We start from the raw sequence: 27,878 nt of genomic DNA on the forward strand, positions 1-27,878 counted from the left end.
AGTCAGACAAAGACAGTCAGTCAGTCAGTCAGGGCGAGTCTTCCTCACAACATCACATAAAATATCATCTTCATCACCTGACAGAGCGCGTTAAATGGTCTGCTGCGCTGAGATATTGTGTATTTTCCTCATTCCAGGTAAGAAATGTGATTTAACCCCCAAGGGGAGTCAGTTTTGTGCTGGCTCGTGCTAAGCTAACTAGCCGCCTGGGTAATACAGTTCGTTTTGTTTATGTTGTTCAGAAACGCGCTCTGTGGTTGAATGTTAATCGACATATATTTTTAGTTTAAACCAACATACGCTTGCTTCCCGCCTAGATAGTTCATGTAGTGATCTACCAGTCGGTTAATAAGTTATTTAGCTAGTTTTCCCAGTGTAAAAGTGCTGAACTCATGTCTTTATTAATGCATATTTGTCGTATTTACTGATGAATATTAATAAACAATCTTGTTAATAACTCGCTGAGATTTATACACGCTTGCGTGAGGCTTTTGAGTGTCTTTTTGCAGAGGTCAGATCACAGATGAGTCATGAAAAACTTATTTTTTGTTTATATACATTTAAATACCTCGTGCTTGCTTAAGAAATAGATGTTTATATGTTCATTATGCACGTTTACTATTGTTTTGAATGCAGGATGTGCAGTTATTTTCATGCACAGAGATGATGGGCGTAGATTCTGCTCTTTTATCACTGTCATATGACATGCATTTAGAAAATATTCACATTATTTATTTCGAAACACAGTGTGGGCTTTGAGTGGAAAGCCCTACAAATGCAATGCATGATCTGAAATTGGTATAACTGTGATTTGTTTGTAATCTCCTGCTGCATGGATATGTTCTGATTCACATTCATAACTTGAATCTTCAATATGGATGCATGGAGAGAGAAAAAAAATCCTTTTATTTGTGAAACTATTGATAGAAGCTTCGGCTTTGTCTTTTGAAACACCCGAACGAACAAATAAGCTGTTAAATGCATTATCCATCATTCAGTGTTTATTAACTTAGAGATGTTGCATGGTTTAAAGATTAAATGTACACTTTTTTAAGGGTGTAAATGACCAGAAGAGCTGTGCTAACATAAAACTAGTTGCTAAAATGAATTATTAACGCATTAGTACATGTTATAGTACACTTTATTTGTTGTTGGATTTTAGAAATGACACATGGAGAAGTCAATTCATCACTAGCTCTGTCAAACTGTTAAAAGCATCATCTTTCCATCCCTCAGAATGACTTTTACACAATGACCACGTCTGCATGAAGCAGTAGTTATTAAATGAAAAGAAGAAGGGCACCCGGAATCTCATGTGGATTATTATTTAAAGCTCTCGGTGAACTCGTTTGACTTGTGGATGCAGTCAGATGAGCTGATGCACGTGTGCATGCGGTGCAGGACTGCACCCTTGACTCGCAGTCTCTGCAGCTGTGCCCTCATAAAGAGCCCTGCAGTGAACGCCTGCAGTGTCTAATACCAGGTTTACGTCTTTAAGTGCGCCACATAAGCACTAATGCAGCAGGCCTCATGGGTGAGACCCCCTGTGCATGTTAAACGACATCAGGATGGCATGATGCTTTTTTTTCACAATGGCGACAGCGTTCTGCATGGCTTTCATCGCACACACAAATTTCTGTCTCAGTCAAAGCCTCGCAGCGATGTATTTTTAGAAACCCACAGTGGCTGCCACGTTCCTATCACAGACTTTTATAAGGATCATCTGAGATCTAAGTGGAAGCAATTATGCTGCACAAGAGCTCGCTGAGCCTTTTTTAGCGGCAAGCGCTCAGGCTCCTGTGGAGGAAGGTTAACGGTTAACCTGTGTAAATATAGTAGGTCTGGAATAATGGAAAATGGCAAACCAGTGGGGAATTTCACAGTAAACTAGTGGTTCTGCTGGGATGGTTAAGTTATAGGAGTTACACTGCAAAACTAAATGTTCTTACGTAGATATTTGGACTAGAAACAAGATGACAAAATCTAATTGTTAAATCAAGAAGCAAAGGCTATTGTCTTGATTTCAGAAATAATACGACAAAAATTAAGTGAGTTTTACCTCAAAACAAGCAAAATAATCTGCAAATGAGGTAAGCAAAATGGCATTTTTGGTTTTGATGTAAGATTATTTTGCTTGTTTTAAGGAAAGACTCACTTTATTTTGGCTTCTCTAGAAAACGCTTCTTGATTTAAGAGGTTTTAGATGGACTAGAAACCAGACAATAACATCTTACAATTTTACCTTAAAACAAGCAAAATAATCTGCCAATAAGGCAAGCAAAATTACGGTATTTATCATTTTGATGTAAGATTACTTTGTTTACCCCATTGGCAGATTATTTGACTTGTTTTAAGGAAAAACTCACTCAAATTTGGTATTTTATTTATACAACAAGACAATAATCTTTGCTTCTCTAAAAAAAAGCTTCTTTAATTAAAAGGGTTTTAGATATTTGGACTAGAAACAAAACACCAATATCTAACAATTTTTAAATCAAGAAGCAAAGAATATTGTCTTGTTTTATGAAATATGGAAAAATTGAGTTAGTTTTCCCCTAAAACAAGCACAATAATCTGCAAATGAGATAAGCAAAATGATAAGCTTTTTCATTTTTGATGTAAGATAAGATAATTTTGCTTACCTTATTGGCAGATTATTTAGCTTGTTTTAAGGAAAAACCCACTTAATTTTGGCATGTTATTTCTTAAAACAAGGCAATATTTGTTGCTTCTCTAGAAAACACTTATTGATTTAAGAGGTTTTAGATATTTGGACTAGAAACAAGATGACAAAATCTAATTGTTAAATCAAGAAGCAAAGGCTATTGTCTTGTTTTCAAAAATAATATGACAAAAATCAAGTGAGTTTTACCTCAAAACAAGCAAAATAATCTGCAAATGAGGTAAGCAAAATGGCATTTTTGGTTTTGATGTAAGATTATTTTGCTTGTTTTAAGGAAAAACTCACTTTATTTTGGCTTCTCTAGAAAACGCTTCTTGATTTAAGAGGTTTTAGATAGTTGGACTAGAAACCAGACAAAAACATCTTACAATTTTTAAATCAAAAAGCAAAGAATATTGTCTTGTTTTCAGAAATAATATGCCAAAATTAACTGAGTTTCACCTTAAAACAAGCAAAATAATCTGCCAATAAGGCAAGTAAAATTACGGTATTTAATTTATCATTTTGATGTAAGATTACTTTGTTTACCCCATTGGCAGATTATTTAACTTGTTTTTAAAGAAAAAAATCACTCAAATTTGGTATTTTATTTATAAAACAAGACAATAATCTTTGCTTCTCTAAAAAAAGCTTCTTTAATTAAGAGGTTTTAGATATTTGGACTAGAAAGAAAACACCAAAATCTAACAATTTTTAAATCAAGAAGCAAAGAATGTTGTCTCGTTTTATAAAGATGGCAATATTGAGTGAGTTTTCCTTTAAAACAAACACAATAATCTGCAAATGAGGTAAGCAAAATGATAAGCTTTTTCATTTTGATGTAAGATAATTTTACTTACCTCATTGGCAGATTATTTAGCTTGTTTTAAGGAAAAACCCACTTAGTTTTGGCATATTATTTCTTAAAACAAGGCAATATCTGTTGCTTCTCTAGAAAACGCTTTTTGATTTAAGAGGTTTTAGATACTTGGACTAGAAACAAGACATAAAAATCTAAAAAAAAATTTAAATCAAGAAGTAAAGAATATTGTCTTGTTTTATAAAGATGACAAAATTGAGTGAGTTTTCTCTTAAAACAAACACAATAATCTGCAAATGAGAAAAGCAAAATTATAAACTTTTTCGTTGTGATTTAAGATTATATTGCTTGCCTCATTGGCAGATTATTTCGCTTGTTTTAAGAAAAAAAAACTCAATTTTGGCATATTTCTTAAAACAAGACCATATTCCTAAAACAAACACAATAATCTGCAAACAAGATGAGCAAAATTATACAATTTTTCGTTTTGATGTAAGATTATTTTGTTTACGCCATTGGCAGATTATTTAGCTTGTTTTAAGAAAAAGCTTAATTTTGGCATGTTATTTCTTAAAACAAGACCATATTCTTTGCTTCTCTAGAAAACGATTATTAATTTACAACAGTTAAAATATTTGGGCTAGAAACAAGACATCAAAGTCTAACAATTTTTAAATCAAGAAGCAAAGAATATTGGCTTGTTTTATGAAATTATTTGTCAAAATTGAGTAAGTTTTGATAACAAGCAAAATAATCTGCAAACAAGATGAGCAAAATTTTACAATTTTTTGCTTTGATGTAAGATTGCTTGCCCCATTGGCAGATTATTTAGCTTGTTTTAAGCAAAACTCACTTAGTTTTGGCATATTATTTCTTAAAATAAAGCAATATTCTTTGCTTCTCAAGAAAACACTTCTTGATTTAAGAGGTTTTAGATACTTGGACTAGAAACAAGACAGCAAAATCTAAAAGAAAAAAAAATTAAATCAAGAAGTAAAGAATATTGTCTTGTTTTATAAAGATGACAAAATTGAGTGAGTTTTCTCTTAAAACAAACACAATAATCTGCAAATGAGAAAAGCTAAATTAAAACAAGACCATATTCTTTGCTTCTCAGGAAAACACTTCTTGATTTAAGAGTTTTTAGATACTTGGGGTAGAAACAAGAAAAAAATTAGCATTTTTTGCAATCTACTTAGCTGTCTTTGTGTCAGCAGTTTGTATTTAAAGAAATAGTTCAGGAGAAACTGAAAAATCTTCATTTATTATTCATCCTTTACTCTTTGGAAACCTGTTTGATTTCTTATGTATTTTGATTTATTTCTATAAACTATCTTCATATTTCAACAGAATAAAGAAATTCTTAAAGATTTAAAACCACTTGAGAGAGTAAATATTGAGTAAATATATTTTGGCAGCGAACAATAACTTCAGCTTTTCCCTCCATTTTCTTTTCTTTCTGGGAGAAGTAACAAAGACTATTAGCAGTGAAGAATCATTATTAATGCAAGCAAATTACAAGAAGACGTTTCACATGCAGGTCATGTCCTGTCTAAACGTGTGCACGGTTAAAATGTAACCTAACCTGGTTGACTAGTCACCTATTACCGCCTGCTATTAATGTGACTTAACCATTAGCTTAATGTAAAACCCTGTGCTCTAGATTAGGAGGTTAAACAAAACCGTATTTGCATTCTCCACTTTAATCTGTAGTTACATAAACGCCATATTCATCCGTCATTGGGTGGTATGGTTTCCTTGACAACAGCGACAGTAATTGCTCGTGCTTGTTGATGAAAGCCTTCTTGGATAAACAGAATTTTAAGTAGGTCAGATGAATCCTGCTTTTATCATAACTCGACTGCCATGAGATGGCGGAGCTTTTGAAATTATGATAATGGATTCATTTGTCTTAATATCTGAGGGTGTGTTCAGAATGGTTTCGTTGAAAGAAGATATGCTGCAGAAAGTACATATATGGAGGAAAATAAGAGGAATTTGTACTTGCATGCCCAAATGCAACGCACTCAAGCTTTATTATTTTTCTGGTTGTTTTTAGAGCAGTTGGATTTTATTCAGATCTTTTATTAGCAGAATAAGTGCCTAATATTAAAACTTTTAATAAAATTGATTAAAAATTAAGTAAATTAAATAATTGTATGCTTTGTTTTTATACTTTTAAGTTTTTTTATCTACATTCTCAACAAACGCCAAAGGTCAGATTATAATTTAACTCTGAATGCTTCGCTTCTGATCTGCCAAACTGACCACTTAATCTGATCCACCATTACTCTACTCATGTCTCTTAGGTCTCGTTTGTGTAATTCCAGTTTGTTATATTTGACCTCATGTATGTTTGTTTATCTTTTTGTTGCATTCCTTGTAAAGTGTCCTTGAGCTCTGGAAAGGCGCTATATAAATAAAAATTATTATTATTATTATTATTATTATTATTGTTATTATTATAATGCAAGCACTCATACAAAACCAAAATATTTTTTTATAATTTATCATTAATTTTTTCTTCAACTTAGTCCCTTTATTTATCAGGGGTTGCCACAGCGGAATGAACCGCCAACTATTTCAGCATGTTTTACACAGCAGATACCCTTCCAGCTGCAACCTAGTACTGGGAAATACCTAAACACTCTCACATTCACACTCGTACAATACGGCCAATTTAGTTTACTCAATTCACCTATAGCGCATGTGTTTGGACTGCAGGGGAAACCGGAGCACCCCGAGAAAACCCACGCCAACAGAGGGACAACATGCAAACTCCACACAGAAATGATAACTGACCCAGCTGGGACTCGAACCAGCGACCGTCTTGCTGTGATTTGACGGTGTTTACCACAGATACACCAACTCACCCAGCCAGGACTCGAACCAGCAACCTTCTTGCTGTGAGGTGACAGTACTAACCACTGAGCCACTGTGCCACCTTATTATTAATATTATTATTATTACTATTATTATCATTGTTGCATTAAATTATAATCATTTTTTGACAGGGCAAGTGGAAATATATTCCAACTGGATTATTTGCCTACAATTCGTTTAGATTAGAATCAACTTTTTTGTTATTACACATGTAGAAGTAACTTGGTTTAGCCCTGTAAACACGTCTAAAATTTAATTCAGAATGGTCTTAAAAATGTCTTAAATTTAACTTAAAAATTTAAATAAAAAAATAAAAAGTTTAACTTAAAAATGTAACTGCAGAAACCCTGTAGTTATACAAAGTTTAACTTAATACTTTTAGTCGGTTTGACAGATGTAAGTTGAGATGACTAGAAATGTTCATCTGATTAAACTAGCAAAATTTTAGACAGCAAGCTTGATTTTTTTATATATATAAAATGCATGTTTTTTCCTGCACAGATTTACAATGTGGCCACCTCAATCCAATTTCCTACAGCCTCATTTATCACATTTAATGTTTCTTTAAACAAGATAATCTTTTGCTCTACAAGAATGAGCTGGCACGGTGGCTCAGTGGTTAGCACTGTTGGAGCGACTCGACCGTGAACACGGCGACAAATTTGCACTGTTGCCTCACAGCAAGAAGGTCGCTGGTTCGAGCCTCGGCTGGGCCAGTAGTCATTTCTGTGTGGAGTTTGCATTTTCTCCTCAGGTTTCCTCCGGGTTGTCTGGTTTCCCCCACAGTCCAAACACATGCGCTACTATAGATGAATTGAATTGAATAAGATAAATTGCTCATAGTGTATGTGTGTGTATTTCCAAGTACTAGGTTGCAACTAGGTTGCAGCTGGAAGGGCATCCGCTGTGTAATATGCTGGAAAAGTTGGCGGTTCATTCCGTGGTGGCGACCCCTGATAGATAAAGGGACTAAGCTGAAAAGAAAATGAATGTTTTATAGTTGTATCAGCAGGCTGCTGTATAAAGCAGACAATGCAGGAGTAGAGAATACAATAGTCTTAATTATAAACCCACAAGAATACACAAGAGACTGCATCAGAAAACAGCACAGCACCTTACAAAGACAATACTGAACAGTTAAGATGTGGGAACTAATTAATAACCAGGGAAACTAGCTGGAGAACTCAAGCAGGCAAAACAGAAACAAAAAAATAAATAAATGTAAACAACATGCAGTAATGGGATATTATTATATATAATATAGCCTAAGTAGCATGTTTTATTTTGTTTGTCAGTAGTATTGCACAGTATTATTATACAGTATATACTGTATATATTTTTTTCAATATAGTGGTTGCCCTATGTGAATTATAAGTTTATATATATATATATATATATATATATATATATATATATATATATATATATATATATATATATATATATATAGTCAAATGGTCGAAAATGTTATTATTATTATTATATATTATTATTTTAAGGAATCAGTTTTTTAGAATAACCTTTGTGGCCATTTTGGACTAATATGAACCAACTTGAAGCAACATAAGATGTTATTTTTTATATCTTGAAAATGTACAATTCTTAGGCTGTCATTTTTTTATTTGTCGTTTTTAAAGGATTGATTTAAATCTCCGGTGGACTAATAAAGGGTTTGTAATGTCAATAGGGTACAATTTTCAATTTCATAAAATTTATTTTAGAACATCGATGTTGTAATGTAAATCAAATATATTCAGTTGCACAGACTTAAGCATCCATTTGGTTGTTAAGGCGTAGAAAGAGACGAAAGACTGTTTAAACACAGACGTCATTAGCGGCAGGCAAACACAGAAATTCCATTGAAAATACTGAAGTAAAATTAATTTCCATAGTTTAAAGACATGGCGCGGGAAAGTATTATTTAATACAGTGCTTCTTGTTTGGTCTGATACCCACTTTATATCGTATCTCAGCCAGGCAGAGAAGATCCCTGTGTTTTAAAGAAATTAGATTTAAACATGTCAATTTTTGTATTGGATGACAATTAACCAGAAGCCCTGAGGCTGGCGGAGTGAATTTATAAGTCTGTATGCAATGCATATACTCCATTAATAATACATAGTTTTTTAATAGATCATTGTCAATTACACTATATATATATATATATATATATATATATATATATATATATATATATATATATATATATATATATATATATATATATATATATAGAAAACACTGCAACATTTTGAGGTCATTTAAAACAATGTCATATATAAATAAATTAAAATTCTTTCCCTTTTTTCAGTTATTTTTTTTCTTTTTCTGTCTATTCCTTATTTTCTCTTTCTTTTGTCTTTTTCCTTCCTTTTTTCTCTCTTGTTTTTTTCTCTCTCACATTCATTTTTCTTTCTCATTACTTTATTTCTTTTTCAATTTTTTCTCATTTCTTTGTCTTGCTTTCTCTTTTTTTTCTTTCCTTTATTTTATCTTACTTAGGTCCTTGTTCACTTTCTCATTTTTCCTTTCTTCTTTCTCCCTTTAATTTAATTCTCTTATTTTCTTTAACTTTTTTTTTCTCATTCTTTCTTGCTTGCTTATTTGCTTTTCTTCTTTCTCGTTTTCCTTTCTCTTTTTCACTCTTTTACTCTTCATTTATTTTGTCTTACTTTGTGTTTTCTTTTTCCTCCTTCCATCTCTCTTGCTTTATTTCTTTCTTCCCTCTTTTTTCTCTTTTTCTCTTTCATTTTTCTCTCACCTTTCTCTCTTTGCTTTCTCTTTTCTTTCCCTCTCTTTTTTACTTTTTCATTCATTCTCTCTTTTTAAATTTTTTCTTTCACCTTTCTCTCATGTTTTCTCTCTTTTTCACTTTCTTTCAGTCTCTTTTTTTCTCTTTCTTTCCTTTTTCTTTCCTTTACTTTCTTTCGTTCCTTTTTTCTCTCGTTTCTTTCTCCCATTTATTTTTCTTTCTTTTGCTTTTTCTATTTCTCATTCACTTTTTTCTCTCTTTCTTTGTTTCTTTCTTTACTTTATTTTATCTTACTTTTCTCTTATTTAGGTCCTTATTTCCTTACTCTTTTTTTCCTCTCTTCTTTCTTAATTTCATTCTCTTACTTTCTTTTTTATTTTTTTTGCTCATTCTTTCTTGCTTGCTTTTCTTTCTTTCTCATTTTCCCTTCTTTTCCTTTCTCTTTTTTACTTTTTTTATTTGCTTTTACTCTCTTTATTTTCTCATACTTTGCCTTTTCTTTTCTTAATTCAATCTCTTTTTCTATTTTATTTCGTTCTTCCCTCTTTTTTTTCTTTTCTTTCACTTTCATTTTTCTTCATTTTCTTTTTTTCTTTGTCTCTTTTTTACTTTTTCATTCATTCTCTCTTTTTAATTTTTTCCTTTTACTTTTCTCTTGTCTTTTCTGTCTTTTTCACTTTGTTTTCTTTAATTTATCTTTCTCTTTTTCTGTCTTTAATTGTTCTCTCTAACTTTTTTCTTTCTTTATTTTTTTTTTCTCTTTCCACTTTCCTTTCTTCCTACCGGGAGCATGCATTATGCACCTCACAGTAAGCAGCAGCATGGATAATGTCAACTCTTCCCTTTGTTTCTTCAGTCATCATTCACAAACACTGCACATGACATTGATGTGTACCGGTAGAGCAGTGTGTTCAATAACAGCATGTGCTTCTGTTTCCCATCAGAATGTCTCACTACACAGACGAGCCACGCTTCACCATCGAACAGATCGACCTCCTCCAGAGACTGCGGCGCACAGGTATGACCAGACCCGAGATCGTGCACGCCCTCGACACCTTGGAGCGACTCGACCGTGAACACGGCGACAAATTTGGCCGCCGCGGCCCGTCAGACTCCATCGCCACCAACAGCACGACCTCCAGCACTACACCCACCTCAAATAACGCTAGCAATGCCACCATGGCAACTTCCTCCACCACTTCCACAGCAACTCAGACGCAGTTCCCTGGCAACCTATCGCCCTCGCCTAGCAACAGCTATGCCACATCTCCACCCGCTGTACTGCCCTCGCCTGTCTCTCTGGTAGCCCTGGCTCAGAACGGACGGGACGCTCTGGCAGCCACACCCAATGGGAAACTATCACCAAACCGCTACACAGTGAACAGTTCTGTGGCTGTGAGGACGTACACACTCGAGGGGTCCGAGGAAGACCTGGATATAGATGACAAGGTGGAGGAGCTCATGAGGTCAGTCTGCTTTTTTAGGGTTATTAATCGACCCTTTTCACATGTCCAGGTTTCTCATCAGCGAAAGTCGTTATAATTGGTAAACTTAGGCCCAATCCCAATACTCCCCCTTAGCCCTTACCCCTTGTTTTGCTGGTTAGGGGTAGGGGTGTCCCAATTCTCTTTAACTTGAAGGCGTAGGGCTAAGGGCAAGGGCTAGATACCCCTTCGAACTGAGATTTTTCAGGACCACACTCAAAACCAAGGGGTAAGAAAATTTCCCAGAATACACCAGCAGGATAACTGCACCCGGAAGATGCACAAATTAATACTTTTTGTCATTATTACAAATTTTTATAACAAACAAGTAGAGGTGTGAACCTATACTGGTCTCACGGTTCGGTTACGATTATCATGCCATCGATTCGGTTCAATTCGATATCTCGATGCATCACGGTGCATTGACGATGCTTTCCATACACAGTGTTATATTTTGTGGGGAGGCTATAACAAGCTGTCTGTATAAACACACTGACACACAGCACAACACTGTCTCTCATTCAAACTCATACACAAACATAGACATAGGGTTGTAACAATATACCGGTATGACGGTTTACCACGATTTGAACGTGCACGATTATCATACCATGAACAATTGCATATCAACGGTTTTAACCCTTAAAGACAGAGACAGCCGCCCGCGGCTAAAAATAAGTATTGCTCTTAAATGTTTAATAACTTTTGATCCGCTGATCCGATTCATACAATTCAATGATTGGCATAAACAAGAGAATCTCAGCTTTCCAGTGCTGTATCACATAACATTCGCGGACTTTCAGAGGCTCCGGAATCAGTGCGGTTACGTCATCAACATTTGACAACGCTGATTTGACAAAGAAACGCTCGTCACTGTGTCTCCGGACAAATCAGACATGATACATTGATGCATTGTCCCTCCTCCATGCCCAGATTGGTTCAAACTCGCTATATCACAACCAATAAGCATAGGTTTCGCTTTTGTTTGTGGACCAACAATGAGCTTTTTGAACAACACGGAATGAGAGATAGGCATACATTTATGCGCGGCTAAATAAAACGCAAAAAAAAAAGTTTTGCATGAAATAATTCTCATACTAAGTACTTTTGCATGCACAGCAGCACAGAAACATGACAAAACAGTGACACAGCAAAGACGAACTGCTGCTCTTGCTGTTTTCAAAAGACGCAAATGAAGATGCAGCTGTTTGTCTGCATTGCAGACAACCAAATCCATATCCACAAACAACCATATCCATGCTGGCACATAAAACCTAAGGATGTTCCATACTGAATCTAGTTTCGTTATGTAACTATTTATAGTATAATAAATATTTATATCTATTTTTTACTGAGGATTTGCACCATGTTTATTTGGACTTTATTTGGACTTAGACACATTATTTATTATTTTCTTATTTTTATTTGTTCATTGTAAGTGGTGTTGTTTATAGTAACTAAAAATATATTATTTGGGAAAAAGTCAAATTTGCTTCACTGTTCTATTATTTTGTAACATTTGTAACATACCGTATACCGCGAAACCGTCAAACCGTGGTATTGTTTTAGACGATTATCATACCGTGAAAAATTCATACCGTTACAACCCTACATAGACAGCACCAAACAAACAAACAAACAAACACACACACACACACACACACACACACACACACACACACACACACACACCAAAGCCCTCGTAATATGCAATTAGCCGGGAGAGCTCGCGCAGAGCGGAGCAATAAAAAAGAAAAAAAGAAACACTTTTCACACTTTAGATCTTTTTAGGGTAAGAGGTTTTTGAGTTATTGTCGCTATAACTGAATGTGTGTCAGGATTATCGAAAAAAAAACAACTTAACCGCGCTCATTTCTGGTGCCCCCCTGGATGTAAAGCGCCCTTGGCATTTGCCTTTACTGCCTATGCCACGGGCCGGCCCTGAGTTGGCTACTGAGTGTTGTAAATACCGGCGCTCACCTCCCTCGCGACAGAGCACATAGGAGATAGATGACTTCAGTACATAATAACAGGTTATGATTATTACTGAACCGATACCAAATTATTCGCGTCTGCATCACGGTGCACCGAAAAAACAATTAATTTTGACACCCCTTCAAACAAGCACATGTTTTAATATATTCATAACTGCGTTTTTTGCTATCGATAATCCCTAATAATAACTCCTGTACAGCAGTACCACGACATTCTGACACTCGAATACCCTGTCAGAAAAGTCTACTGGCTGAGAATGAGCGTTTTACAGTGTCTGCTGTAATGTTAAGGGTGTTTTTAGTGTGTTTACATAGATGAATATGGCCACTGTGTTAATGCACAGTACAGTCACGAGCTTATTGCCACATTATATTTAGAGCTGCACGCTTAATCGAAAAAAGATTGCGATCTCGATTCGACCCTCTAGACCAGGGGTGTCAAACTCAGTTCCAAAAGGGCAGAAGCCCTGCACAGTTTAGTTCCAACCCTGCTCCAACACACTTACCTGTAGGTTTCAAACAAGCCTGAAGGACTCAATTAGTTTGATACGGTGTGTTTAATTAGGGTTGGAACTAAACTGTGCAGAGCTGAGAGTTTGACACCTGTGCTTTAGACGATCTTAATCCAGCATTTCTACGATTCTGCAAATCATATTTTCAAGTTCAGGAGATTCAGCTGAGGGAACGGAACCAACCCCGTGAGACAGCGAGATATAAAGATGGTGGCACCCTAGGTCTAAAATCTATAGTAAAACATGCTGTTTTCTGCTAAATGGTTACATGAACTGAGTTTAATATATTTTCATTAAAGTGGAATCCACTGTACAAAGTAAGGTAAACTTGACTGAGTGCTTCATTTCCCCTTTAATGCTAATAAAATAAATATTAATACAAAATAGATCAAAGGTCACCTCCAATGCAAACTCAATGTAAAGCAGATCTGAATGTAGCATTGTGCGTTGTGTTTACCTGTGTGAGTTGAGTCTGTGATGAATCTTTCGAGACGGAATGATGTTGTTGTGTTGATTTGCAGCCGTCATGTGTTGTGTGCAGGCGGGACAGCTCACTGGTGAAGGAGGAAATCAAAGCCTTCCTGGGAAACAGACGCATCTCACAGGCCGTGGTGGCTCAGGTCACAGGTCAGTCCATCACAGGCAACAATTACAGTAATGCTTTTACAATGCAAGACACGCCACTGGAATAAGCATTACAATTAACATGAAATGAAGCTATAATGTACAGTAAAATACTAAATTATTAGCCCTTCTATGAAATTAGGTCCAAATATCCCAAGTGACGTTTAACACAGAAAGGTAGTTTTTAGTATTTACTTTTAAATATATATATATATATATATATATATATATATATATATATATATATATATATATATATATATATATATATATATGTTTTTTTTTAATCTAGGAGAAAATGTAATTTTGGTCGGAATAAAAGCAGATTTTATTTTATTTTATTTGTGAGGTCAATATTATTAGCCAGTTTTTCCATTGGCTACAGAACAAAGCACTGTTGTCCAAAGACTTGCCTAATTAACCTAATTTGCCTAGTTAACCTAATTACCCTAGTTAAGCTTTTAATGTCACTTTAAGCTGAATACCAGTATCCTGCAAAACAACTAGTAAAATATTATGTACTGTCATCATGGCAAAGACAAAATAAATTATTAAAAATTAGTAATTAAAACTTCTGTCAAACAGCACTTTGGAAATGTTAATTAAAATGAAAAAAAAAAAAAAAATTCACCGGAGGAGTGTATATAATAAATGATAATTTTGGTGTATTGAAAATATAATAATTTATGAACTGAATATCCAATCAAAAAGAATTAATTGTTGGTGTGTGGATTTGCTATTGGTGGATCTCATGTGGTTGACAGGTTGATCCCGTTTTCACATCACTGAACACCAAACAGAAAAGAGATCATGTTTTTTTGTTGGATGTTGGGAAAGTTTTTGATGACAGATATTACAAAGTTTCTGCAAGGTCTACAAATGTCTTAAATCTCAAAATCCAAATTTTAGGCTTTAAAAAGTCTTAAATTTACTGAAATATTGTGTCGTAGGTCTTAAATCTTTAAACAGGTCCTAATTTTCCTTCATTCACGTATAGCTAGCCAATCTGGCCAAAATCTATACAATTACCAACAATCCTAATCTCAATAAAACTTTACTTTTTATTTAAAAAGGTCATTTTTAACTCTATTTTACATAATGGTTTACGTATTTTCCATACAATTACAATTGTTTAAAAGTTCTCCATGTATTTACTGCTCAGAACACCGACCTGGACAGATTGTTGTTCATAGATTTAGTTTATTATAGTTTTTAAAACATGTCCATTTTTTATTTTAAAGAAAGTTTATGTTGGTAAAAAAAAAAAAAGTGTATGGATACAAGTATAGCTTGCTTGTTTTGACACAGTATTAGAACATTTTGCTGAGAAATTAAATCTAAAATATTTTAATTGTTTATTATTAGCTTATTATTGTATTATTAAATGTATTAGATATTTAAATTAAATTAAAATAATTTCCATCTGGGCCATTTGAAAAATTCCTTAGCCTTTAACCCTTTATACGTCTAAAATGACATTCATAATGGTTTTAAAAACACTTTTATTTAACTCTGTAAGACCTGCAGAAACCCTGTATTAAGAATGTATTTAAAATAAATGCACTAATAAATTATTTTTAAAAAACTGCAATATTAAAAAAATATATATAATTTTCTTCAAATTTTAAGATGCCACTGAATAGTTCATTGTTTATGATCCTGCTTCACGTAGCTTTATTGAATAAAATGTTCTAATAAACTATGATTTTGTCACTTTAGAGCATTTTGCTTTCAGAGAGGATCCACATACAATGGATTCAATCTACTAAACAGAAATGGAATTTTTAATATCCTGTTGTTTTGTCATTATCGCGTGCACGTCTTGGTCTCGGTGCATTAGTTTCTTATTGATCCCTTTTGTAATTTTCTTTGTCAGGCATCAGTCAGAGCAGGATCTCTCACTGGCTCCTCCAGCAGGGCTCAGATCTCAGCGAACAGAAGAAACGAGCTTTCTATCGCTGGTACCAGCTGGAGAAAACCACGCCAGGTTATAACCCTCTTTAAGTGTTTTCAATTTACTGCAAGTTGCTAAAGAAAACAGTCACGGTTTTGTCGTCATGAATAAAAGATGATGCTTCACACAAGTACAAAGCTTTCTTTAAACGGTAAATAATAGTTTAGCAAACAAATGTTACGTCCAGATCGAACAACATTTACACTCGTGCTGAAAGATAGGTGACTGAATACCATGGTCATGTTGTTATTCATAATAATTTTATTTTGCTCTGTAATTTTATAGCTACTCTTATCATTATGTACTGTTAAATATACTGTTAGAATTTTTTATTACTTTTTAATTAATTACTGCAGTTAGGGATGTCAGTTTCCACAAATTCTCATGATCGATCAGCAATTTTATAAACAATCAATTAATTATTATTAACTTGTGTGTATTGTTCAAATTGACTACCCTTTCATTATGTTGGGGGCTGTATTTGCCCCATTGACTTTCATTATAATGACGCTTTTTGACAGAATATAATCATGCTTTCTTGATTTTTGTTGATTTTTCCCTGTTGGGAAGAGGTAAATTGTAAATTTTTACTGGTTTGCTGTTTACTGATCATCATTTCACACCATTAACCCTTTATATAGGTCTGTGCAAAAACGTTTCTGGCTTACATGTGGAGTTCTGTGGAGATTATAGTGTGCGTGTGTGTGTGTGCGCATAAGTACACTTACTATGTTTATTATATTCTGAAAGTTCAGCTGCTTATTTAGATTTTCTCAGACATATCAATGTAAGTTAGCAAAGGTCTCGCACACACAAACACACTGTACTCTGTATACCATAAAAGGCAGAAACTAAGCTTTCTTTCACTTTAACTGATGGTCAACAGTAAAAATAAAACATTTTACCTCTTCCCAACAGGGAAAACCAGCAACAATCAAAAATGTCATTATAATGGAAGTCAATGGGGCAAAAACAGCCCCTAACAGCATAAAAGGGTAGTCAGTTTAATCAAAGTGTATTTTTGAGGGGTTTTCCCCCTAAATTTTCCCAAAATGTGTGTCAAAATAAGATTTCAATTAATTTGCTGAAACACACAGAAGACTATGGCCAAATTAAGACTCAAATTTGATTAAGAATTGAAAGAAATGAGATATGGGACTTAAAAGATTGTGTACAAACAGCAAGAGTTAAATAATTATTACACTGATAAAGGCTCGCAGCCAAAACTTTTTTTTTTTTTTTTTTTCGTGTGATTTAATAAATTGAGAGCGGTACTCATCATTTGAAGAAATTTGGTCACAGCACTGAACTTATGTGATTTGTTCAATAGTTATTTAAACTATTATGTTTAGAAAACTATTATGTTTAATGGGTTGTGGCTAATAATTCTGACTTCAACTGTATATTTTTTCAATTTTTTCATGCATATTTCAGGTGCCACCCTAAACATGCGGCCCACCCCCGTATCTCTAGAAGAGATGGAGTGGCGTCAGACTCCACCCCCTATAAGCTCCGCCCCCGGAAGCTTCCGTCTGCGCAGAGGCAGTCGGTTCACCTGGAGGAAGGAATGTCTCGCTGTGATGGAGAGGTAAAACTCAGAACTGATTATATGTCCTAAATAGCCCCTTTCACACTGTATTACTGGTAAATCAGTCACTAAGTGACAAATTGGCCATTTTTATCAAGATTTGGGAACCATTGGTACTATTTTTAAGATAAACTGAACTGCTATAGACTTTCATAAGACTATTGTATGTTAATTTACTTATTTTATATTTGCTTTGGTTTTATAGGCCATGTTTTACCTTGCTTTAATCTATATCCCAGCCAGTTTTATATTATGACTTTAAACTACTCAATGTTATTATATATGTTATTATAAATAGCTTTTATTGTAATTGTTATGAATCTTCTACAAACATTTTAATCATTACTATGCTGCGTTCACACCAGACACGAATGAAGTGTCAAGCGCGAGTAATTTACATGTTAAGTCAGTGCAAAGATGCAAATGGACACAAGGTGGCGCTAATAATCACATCATTCGCCCCACTTAATTCACACAAGTCGCATCAGGTGTTTTGCACGCAAATCACTCGGTTTGGAAAATCTGAACTTTAGCTGACATTCGCGCCACATTATCCAATCAGGAGCTTGCTCTTGTATGGGGCATGATTATGATGTAGAACCTGTTGTTGGTGTCCCGAGGGGAAATCCACCTGCCTACACCGACAACAGCTCATCAAACTGGGCTTGGCTCAGTTCGAAGCACTGCTGAAAGCCTCCATCAACCAGGTTAAGTTTCTGGAGGAGTTGATGAACTCACAGAGCTGGGTGCACATCTGAAAGGATGTAGTGGACTCAGACATGATGCTGAACAAATTAGTTTTTCAGCCTTCCTAAAGCACAGCTACTATCTCAATAAAATCTGTTATGCTCCATTCACACGGGGCTTCAGCTTCAACGCTTAACTGAAGGCATGTCTGAAGTTAGGGTTAACGCGATCATCATAGCAGCGTCAGCCAATATATTCAGTCAGCAATAGGCTACTGTCTAGCTGGTGTATTTGCATACAGCAATCTGATTAGCTGATGCTTCCGTCGGCGCTTGAAAAGTTGAGCTAGTCCCAACTTCTGCAGCGAGCAACACCTATGAAGCGGCGCCGACGGATCCACAATGCAGTTCAGCAACGCCTGACGTCACCCATTCAAAGTGAATGGGAAGCGTTGACGCTGACACCTGGGGAATTCACACAGGGCGTTAGGCATTTAGCAACGAAGCTAGAGTCACCAGACAGACAGAAACCCTGCCCATGACATGAATCCACATCTATTGTTCGGTGAAATTGACGTGCGAATGAACTCAAATTTAAAATGTTCACACATTTATTTACGAGTGAATAGCTCAATTTATTCATGCCACTTGCATCTGATGTGAACACAGCATTAGATGGGTGGGATTTTGAGTTTCTTTTTGTAAAAAGTGAAATCTACCATAATAGAGTACTTCCAAGAGGGCTTTGATATATGGTCCAGAGTTCAACGCTTGCGCAACGATTTAATTTACCATGATAACCATGATGCACTGTGATATAGCCTGGTTCGTTGGATCGTTTAGTTTCACTACAATCGATTCGCTCAATCGAGCCGAGACCACCTCATTCTGGCGATCTCGGACTGATTGATTTGGCGTGGACCCGAGCGTGGTTGCGGGATTCACAAATGCCACACGAACCGTGATTACTGGGCAAACGAGACGAGAGGCAATTACTGGGCAAACGAGAGGTTCTGAAACAAACATCTGGGCGTGAAAGCACCCTGTATTTGCACTTAAAGTGACAAGGCAGCACTGGCCCCGATCGGGCCAGTAACCGTTCAGTATACTGTCCCAAGCGTCTCTCACACTGGCCCCGGGCCAGCGGGAAGTCCTTATTGTTGAGCCCTGTGGTCCATCTCTTTGTTGTAAGGATTTAGCCAGTACTGTATTTATGTATGCATGTTTTTCAATGAAAATAAAGAGTATAAAAAATAATAATAAAATTAATAAAAGCATTTGCCGTTAAATTAAAACTTCTCATTCTGGAAAATGGCTTAAGCCAATTTTCTCACATTTAAAAAAAAAAGAAAAAAAAAAAGGTTGGTCACATGATCAATTCACATTTACTGGTAATTTTCCAGAAAAGTCTTTATTAGTAGTAAAATATGTTAATGTATTTAGTCTCTGCAAAAAATGCACCATAAATGTGCTTCTTTTGCTTAAATCATGGCCATTTTTATTTTTTAATCCGGCAAGTCCAGCTTATCTGTATTTAAAATTACAGTATAAACAATTTGAGTTTTGCCTTTGCTAACTAGTTTTTGTTCTCCGCAGTTATTTCAGTGATAATCAATATCCAGATGAAGCCAAAAGAGAGGAGATCGCCAACGCCTGCAATGCTGTCATTCAGAAACCAGGTAAAGAAAAAAGCTTGTGTCTGAATCTGTGTTTGCCAGATTCATTGAGAGATTGCACTACAAACTGCACGTTTCATTAGCATCGCTAACCTTGAAATTTCACTTTTCCTTCCTAGGAAAGAAGTTGTCTGATTTGGAAAGAGTCACGTCCTTAAAAGTCTACAACTGGTTTGCCAACCGACGCAAAGAGATCAAGAGGAGGGCCAATATTGGTACCGTATTTTAGTTGATTTACATCTGTCCATGTTTAATATTGAATGTTTTGCATTTGTTAGGTTTTCACTGCAATTTCAATGTTTTGTTTCTTCATTTGTATTAACAAAATAATTTTTATAGCTTTAATTAGAACCAATTTTAGCTATAATAATCCTGACCTCTCTCATTTTCAGGTTGAACCATGTGAAAATTGTTAAAACTGAACAAACTAATTAGGGAAAATACTATGAAGTCACATTAATATATTTACATTAATAAATGAAACATTTACAAACAATATAAACATGATTTTTTCTTCACATTTTAGAACAAATCCTTAAAGTTTATAAGTATTCACAACAGTACAACTATTGAATGAATAATAATAATTACTAAACAAAAGTGTAAAATAAACAATTACTATGTTTAAAATGTAGCTGCATTAACTTTATATATCATGAACATGCAATATCAAAACTAGTAGTGTGCGTGATAAACAAATACTTAAGGATTCACCATATTTTTCAGCTGTCGGAAATAAACTGCCGAAAATGGCATTTTCATTTGTGTTATATAGTATTATGAGTATACTGGAATTTCTTACTTTGAACTGCTACCAAGAAAAATCCTAATATTCGATACCATTTTTGATACTGCAAGGAAATCAGCTTTCACACTGGATGCCTAAAGCCCTGTGCTACGAAAACCCATTCATTTCAATGGCTTGCATTGCACAAGTGTGACATTACTTCCTCAACCAAAGCGAAAACCATGTTCAGAGTTAGAAAACGCTCAATATTCTACTCTGAGGATATTCTACTCGTGCACACATACAGTATACGCATCTATGCATAAACTGCACATCCGAAAATCAAAGTCTGTTCAAATAATGCGCCGACACGACATTTCGTTGTAGTGTACTTGTTGCATTAGTCATGGCAACAATGGTAAAATGATGCATCTTGACTTGTATCGCAAAAATTTTACTGTTAATAAAAATCTAAATGAAAACAGTCCTTAAATTCACGGTCAATAAAATTTGGTTATTTATTTGGCTTGCATTTAAAAAAAATCTGTATAGTTTAAGTTATTGATTTCAAATTAAAAGGGATTAATAAAATATATTCTTTCATAGAATAACAAATACTTAGTTTAAAGCACATGCATCCGGAATGCGCTTTCGGCACACAATTTTCATTTCAATGCATCCCTACAAATACTCTGATTTAGATGATTAAAAAAACAAAAAACAATGCAAATTAAATAATTTAGCCATCAAGTAGTAAAATCCTCCATTAGTTTACTGATCGAGTAACTGGCAGTCAGTCATTTTCTGTTGTTCGTTTGTTTGTTTGCTGTATTAGTGTTTTTTAAAGAGTTTCAGATGTTTCATGACAGGGTCTTTTTTCCAAGAAGCCACAATCCTGGAGAGTCATGGGATTGATGTTCAGAGTCCTGGAGGACACTCTAACAGCGACGATGTCGACGCTAATGACTACAGCGAGCAGGTGAACCGGTCTTTCACTGAATCTCTCAGGATTTTATTTAACACAATTGCTAGAGCTCACCTTACTGGTTTCATTACAGGGTTGCGATGTTGCCTATTTTGAAAAGAGAGGCGTGAACAGACCTTTTGGTTACTACCGTCTGGAGCCCACCTCACCAACACAGGTATCACAAGCTAGGAAGGGAAACTTTATATTTGGGATTTTTCTTTATTTTTTCCCCCCAAACTTAAAGTAGGTGCATCTCTATCAAGTTCTTTAGCTGCGGTCGCACTGCACTTTTTGCCCCATAGACGTCCATTCATACGCAAATGAACACGACGAACCGGAAATGCAAGTTCATGCAACAAGTTTCGTAGTTTGCTGCATAGCAAAGTTCAAGCTTTTTTTTTTTTTTTTTAATTATAGCTTTGAAACATTACATAAAATAATAACACAAAATTCAGATATATGCTGTATCCGGGAACATTACAATAATTACAACAACAGCCAGAAATGAAAATGAAGCAAAAACATGACAGGAGAAAAATTAATTAATAAATAAATTAATTAATTAATTAATTTAAAAAAATAAACACATAAATAAAAAATTTAAGAAATATTACAAAATACTTCTATACATATAAACAAAAATAATAACTTCGTATTCAATCATCGACTACAATGGGAGATCTGTACCAGAGGAAAATTCCTTCATGAAATCTAACATTAAATCACTCTTTTTGTTTTTAATTTGCATTAGAGACTTTTTTAAATTTTCCATTTCTAATAAAAAAATATTGTAATACGCAAACTTCTGTTTATGTATAAAATATTTACCTTGTAAAATGTAGAAGTTAACAACATACTCGAATGTTCTTTTTGTGTGTGAAAAAGTGCAAAGGACATCTTTTAAAGAGAGCCTGAAATTAACATTTCTCTGCCCAATAAAACGTCACTAACATCATTCTAAAATTGAAGAGAGAAATCACAGTTATAGAAAAGATGAGATAAGTTTTTCTCATGTATATTACAAAATGTGCAAGTATTATCAATATCCGTGAATTTAGATAAAGTTGCTTTGCAAGAATAATTTTAAAGTGCACTTCTTTAACCTTATTTAAAAGGCAAAATTGAAAGGGTATGCAAAGTGTTCAAGCTTCAAGCTCTGACGAACTAAATGACATCAGGTGACTGCATGAGACCAATCCAAGATCAAAACATGATTTTTCTGTACAGAAATAAAAATATGGTCCAATCGCTTGCTTATTTTCGTGTAATCATCTTGTTTAAACCCACCCCTTTTCAGAGTTACATGCTCAAATTCTAGTGTGACCGTGACAGAGTGGCAGTATTGGTGAACTAGCAATCAAACATGTGTGTAACATTCGCTACCTTAGTGTTTATTTAAAAAATGTGCTGCCATCTCCAAAATATTCGCATTAACCATATTAGCACACGTTTAGAAGCACCTCAAGCGAGTGTAAAAACTTTTGTAAGAATTAAAAGTTTTATTTGAAATGAAGCGTTTCTATCACACGTTTCTAATGTGATACTTCAAAATGATGAGCCCAGCTATAGACAACTAATGCACAAAAGAGAATCACAAAAATTTTATACATGTAAATAATAAAGGCTTATGGTTATTGCGCACTGAATCTGAAATTTTTGTCCGTCATTTTCACACACTAAAAGATAAATTCGACCCCAAGTTGTGTGAGCGGTTTTGCCTCCAAAAAATCTGTGTCATAAAAAAATTCAAACCAGGTTTGATTTTTCCACTTTTTGTATCCAAAAAGTGCTTTGAGAGGTGTTTTGACAGTTCAGAGCTACCCTACAAGCTAAAAAAGCATACAGAACGCCGGCATTTGAGCTCCAGATTACTTTATGACAAACACAGTGCATAAAATAAAGACAGAATGTGGCGAACCCATAACTGGATTCAGTGACTGGCTGCTGCTGCTTGATGTGTGTCAAAGCATTTGACGTACTGCCCATAGACATTATAATAGAAAGCATGGTCTGCTTTCAGTCAGTTGCTTCGACACGTCAACGTCTACTAGTTGCCTCCAGTCTGTGTTCAGGATTTGTTTACATACGTGAATGTGTGAACCAGGGGCATAGATTTAGGGTGGACAGAGGGGATGTGTCCCCACTAATCACGATCATTGAAATGTCCCCACCAATAATTAAATCGCCTTTATATATATAAAATAAATAAAAATTGCACTCTCAGCATTAACCTAGACACGCTGAAAGGGTTTAAACCTTCAATCGCGTCCTCCCGCACCCAAAACGAATATGGACACTTTGATTGGCTGTGCCTTTCCCTGCTGTCATGTGAGAGGCTGTGGCTGCGCTCAGATAAGCAGCGCCAAATGCTGTGGATTGTTTTTATCCAATGCAAGAATAAGGTGTGTTGGGTGACACACACAAGTAAGCATGGCAGCAGCAAAAAAGGTGGACATAAGGTGCAACGAAAGTGTAAGTCACGTAAACGCAAGTTGGCTACTGAATGATAATGCCGTTAATGATCGTGTTTTAACGCACAGGCTGATATAGGCTAGTCTGTGAATAACATGCCCTGAAAGCTAACTGCAGAATAAACAGCTGAAGTATATGATTCCCACCAGTTCTACTCATCTCTAGCATGTCCGATTCTATTCATTTATTCATTTTCTTTTCGGCTTACTCCCTTTATTAATCCGGGGTCGCCACAGTGGAATGAACCTCCAACTTACCCAGCATATGTTTTACGCAGCGGATGCCGAAGGAGTATTAATATTTTGAGGACCATTACCATTATTTTTTGTTTTAGAAGCACATTCTCCTCTTAAACATTTAGTGTAAAATGGGAAAGTATTACATTTTAAAGCTCCTGTGAGATTAAAATAATGTTTTTTTTAGATGTTAGTCGTCAGTATGTTAGTCATAATGTAGCTAGTGTGCTACAAAATTCACATTTAGAAGATATAAACAGTGTTTGGGAAAGTTACTTTTGAAAGTAATGCATTACGATATTGAGTCACTCCCTAAAATAGTAACTAGTCGTGTTGCAACACGACTAGTTACTATTTTAGGGAGTGACTCAATATCGTAATGCATTTTTTGCCTCCAAAAATGTGTCATAAAAAAATTCAAACCAGGTTTGATTTTTCCACTTTTCGTATCCAAAAAGTGCTTTGAGAGGTGTTTTGACAGTTCAGAGCTACCCTACAAGCTAAAAAAGCATACAGAACGCCGGCATTTGAGCTCCAGATTACTTTATGTAAATCGAAAGTGTAAGTCACGTAAACGCAAGTTGGCTACTGAATGATAATGCAGTTAATGATCGTGTTTTAACGCACAGGCTGATATAGGCTAGTCTGTGAATAACATGCCCTGAAAGCTAACTGCAGAATAAACAGCTGAAGTATATGATTCCCACCAGTTCTACTCATCTCTAGCATGTCCGATTCTATTCATTTATTCATTTTCTTTTCGGCTTAGTCCCTTTATTAATCTGGGGTCACCACAGTGGAATGAACCTCCAACTTATCCAGCATATGTTTTACGCAGCGGATGCCGAATGAGTATTAATATTTTGAGGACCATTACCATTATTTTTGTTTTAGAAGCACATTCTCCTCTTAAACATTTAGTGTAAAATGGGAAAGTATTACATTTTAAAGCTCCTGTGAGATTAAAATAACGCTTTTTTTAGATGTTAGTCGTCAGTATGTTAGTCATAATGTAGCTAGTGTGCTACAAAATTCACATTTAGAAGATATAAACAGTGTTTGGGAAAGTTACTTTTGAAAGTAATGCATTACGATATTGAGTCACTCCCTAAAATAGTAACTAGTCGTGTTACACTGCAAAAAATGCTTTTCTTACTTAGATTTTTTGTCTTGTTTCTAGTCCAAATATCTAAAAATTCCTAAATCAAGAAGAATTTTCTAAACAAGCAAAACATATTGCCTTGTTTTGAGAAATAATATGCCAATATTAAGTCAGTTTTTCCTTAAAACAAGCAAAATAATCTGCCAATGGGGTAAGCAAATTAATCTTATGTCAAAAGAAGAAACAAGATTAATTTGCTTACCCCATTGGCAGATTATTTTGCTTGTTTTAAGGAAAAACTGACTTAATATTGGCATATTATTTCTCAAAACAAGACAATATATTTTGCTTTTCTAAAAAATGCTTCTTGATAGAAGAAATTTTAGATATTTAGACTAGAAACAAGACAAAAAATCTAAGCAAGAAAAGCATTTTTTGCAGTGTACTTGGTTACTATTTAATGGTAAGTAATGCGTTACGTTACGTTTGAGTCATTTTTCATACCTGCCTGAACTCATACTCCTTCAGAACTTGCAGGATTTTTTTTAAATAGACAAGATCTGCATTTAATAATTGTTTTCATCCAAAAATGCGAATTAACTTTGTGCAAAACTGGATTATCGCATAAAAGACGTGTGAATAAAGCAGCGATTCTATCCAACGAGTCAAAGCAAACAAAATCATCACTTCCTGATTAACTGGCACCAAATATCAACAGTAAGAATGTAATTTGCTGTGGTAGAAGAAGCTATGTGAATCTTTACTTTATTTAGTAAATGACCTGCGCCTTAGAAGGCAATCCTGACACGCTGTGAACGCGCGGTGGTGTTTGGAGGTGTGAGATGCGGAGCACAGACCTTTCAGCTAAGTCCCTTTATTAATCTGAGGTCGCCACAGTGGAATGAACCGCCAACTTATCCAGCATATGTTTTACGCAGCGGATGCCCTTCTAGCTGCAACCCATCTCTGGGAAACATCCATACACACTCGCACAAAAAAGTGGGAAAAACAAGAAACTACTTTTAATTCAGTCTTGGCAAATCTTTATTTTGTTCTAAATTAGTTTTTTTGACCCTCAGATTTTCAGTAAGCATTGCATTTTGACCAATCCAATAACACCTCATTTTTATAGTTGCATGTTTTTAAAAGTAGCATGTTAAAACCCTTAATTAAATCATTTTCACTGATTTCGCAGTTGCTAATTTATGCGCTTGTCTCTTTAAGGACGACGCCGGCAATCACGCGGACCATCAAGACCCCATCTCTCTGGCCGTGGAGATGGCAGCTGTCAATCACAGCATCCTCGCCCTATCCCGTCCAGGAGGCGTGGCCAGTGAAATCAAAACAGAAGCGATAGATGACGACTGAGGAGAACTGCCAGACGATGCATATGTGTGTGTGTGTGTGAGAGTGGATGTTGCAGACATGTTCACGGGGCAATGATCAAATCAACGCTTTTAGAATCTAATAATCGCCTGCCATCGACACTCCTGCTGAACCACTAAACAAAGCCAGAGTCAACCACGGCTCTTATTTAAGCCTCCCAAACCTCGTACCTCATTCCAGTTCCAGTAACTTGTATAAGCGTTTCGTGTGCTTCCTGTCTGTGTGCTCCAGTAATCCTCATTCTCACGGATAAGCTAAAAGGTGAGCAAAAGCTGTGGTTTATTTCTGCTCCGGATTCATCATTCCCACTACAAATGTTCTCAGTTGACTGATTTTAATGTTTGTTTGTTTGTTTTTGTATCGTTTTTCATCAAATAGCAGTTGGGTGTATCTCACGAAAACGGTCAAGACGACTTTTCATCACATGATCGAAAAGCAAAATGAGTATTAATATTTCGCATATTTTGAGGACCATTACCATTATTTTTTTGTTTGTTTTAGAAGCACATTCTCCTCTTAAACGTTTAGTGTAAAACAGGAAAGTATTGCATTTTAAAGCTCTTGTAAAATTAAAATAACGTTTTTAGATGTTAGTCGTCAGTAAGCTAGCGTGCTACAAAACGACATTTAGAAGATATAAGTTGGGGAAAGTTAAAGTAGTGCAATGCAATATTGAGTTACTCCCCGAAAAAGTAACTAGTTATGTTACTTGGTTACTTTTTATGGAAAGTAATGCTTTACATTACTTTTGAGTTACTTTTCATTCCTGCCTGAAGCTTGATCTTGGTCTTTTTTTAAATAAATGAGCTCTGCATTTAGTAGCTATGTTTTCATCCAAAAATGCAAACTAACTTTATGGGCAAGACTGGATTATCACATAAAATAAGTGCGAATAAAGCAGCGATTCTATCCAACGAGTCAAAGAGAACAAAATCCTTAATTCCTGATTAATTTGCGCCAAATAGCAACAGTAAAAACTTAATTTGCTGCAGTAGGAGAAGCTGCATCAATCTTTTCTTCATTTAATAAATGACTTGTGCCTCAATCCTGTGAACGCGCGGTGGTCGTTTGAAGGCATGAGACGCGGAGCACAGACGCACAAGTCATTAATAAAATAATACTAAAGGCTCGTACACATCGGGATGCTTTTCGTTTGTGTTTATCGTCAGCGTTTTAAGACGTTTTTCCGGATTCAAACCCAAGCGATTTTCACTGGCGTCTAGCAGAAGAGTATGCAAAATCCCTCTGACGTCAGATGGCGCTACACAACTTTAAGCTTCTGACACCAGCTTGTAACACAGAAGAAGAAGACAAAGTTGCCACACATGTTGTTATGGATGGTTCAAGTAGCAG

The 27,878-nt window shown here is 35.2% G+C and overlaps 1 protein-coding gene across 3 annotated transcripts; it reads left to right on the forward strand.

The window, feature by feature from the left end:
- Positions 1 to 27,458, forward strand: hmbox1b (homeobox containing 1 b). 3 transcript variants are annotated; one of them, XM_005173819.6, is made up of 10 exons: positions 1 to 137; positions 10,062 to 10,583; positions 13,649 to 13,734; positions 15,608 to 15,718; positions 17,120 to 17,273; positions 19,556 to 19,638; positions 19,755 to 19,850; positions 21,232 to 21,341; positions 21,421 to 21,504; positions 26,364 to 27,458. In XM_005173819.6, exons 2-10 carry the CDS (start codon positions 10,063 to 10,065, stop codon positions 26,505 to 26,507), a joined length of 1,389 nt encoding a protein of 462 aa, XP_005173876.1. In that variant the 5' UTR covers positions 1 to 137; position 10,062; the 3' UTR covers positions 26,508 to 27,458. The 3 variants fall into 3 exon arrangements, with proteins under 3 accessions (XP_005173876.1, XP_009299744.1, XP_009299745.1); XM_009301469.5 differs by having other exon boundaries at positions 21,247 to 21,341; XM_009301470.5 differs by having other exon boundaries at positions 21,250 to 21,341.
- Positions 27,459 to 27,878: the final 420 nt, after the last annotated feature.

Source organism: Danio rerio, chromosome 20, assembly GCF_049306965.1.
Source record: "Danio rerio strain Tuebingen ecotype United States chromosome 20, GRCz12tu, whole genome shotgun sequence".
In the NCBI taxonomy this organism is placed as follows: domain Eukaryota; kingdom Metazoa; phylum Chordata; class Actinopteri; order Cypriniformes; family Danionidae; genus Danio; species Danio rerio.

Coding starts and splice junctions, on each gene's coding strand:
- hmbox1b (XM_005173819.6), top strand. CDS start 10,063: ATGTCTCACTACACAGACGAGCCACGCTTCACCATCGAACAGATCGAC. Junction 19,639..19,754: donor TGCTGTCATTCAGAAACCAG/GTAAAGAAAAAA, acceptor TTTCCTTCCTAG/GAAAGAAGTTGTCTGATTTG. Junction 21,505..26,363: donor AGCCCACCTCACCAACACAG/GTATCACAAGCT, acceptor TGTCTCTTTAAG/GACGACGCCGGCAATCACGC.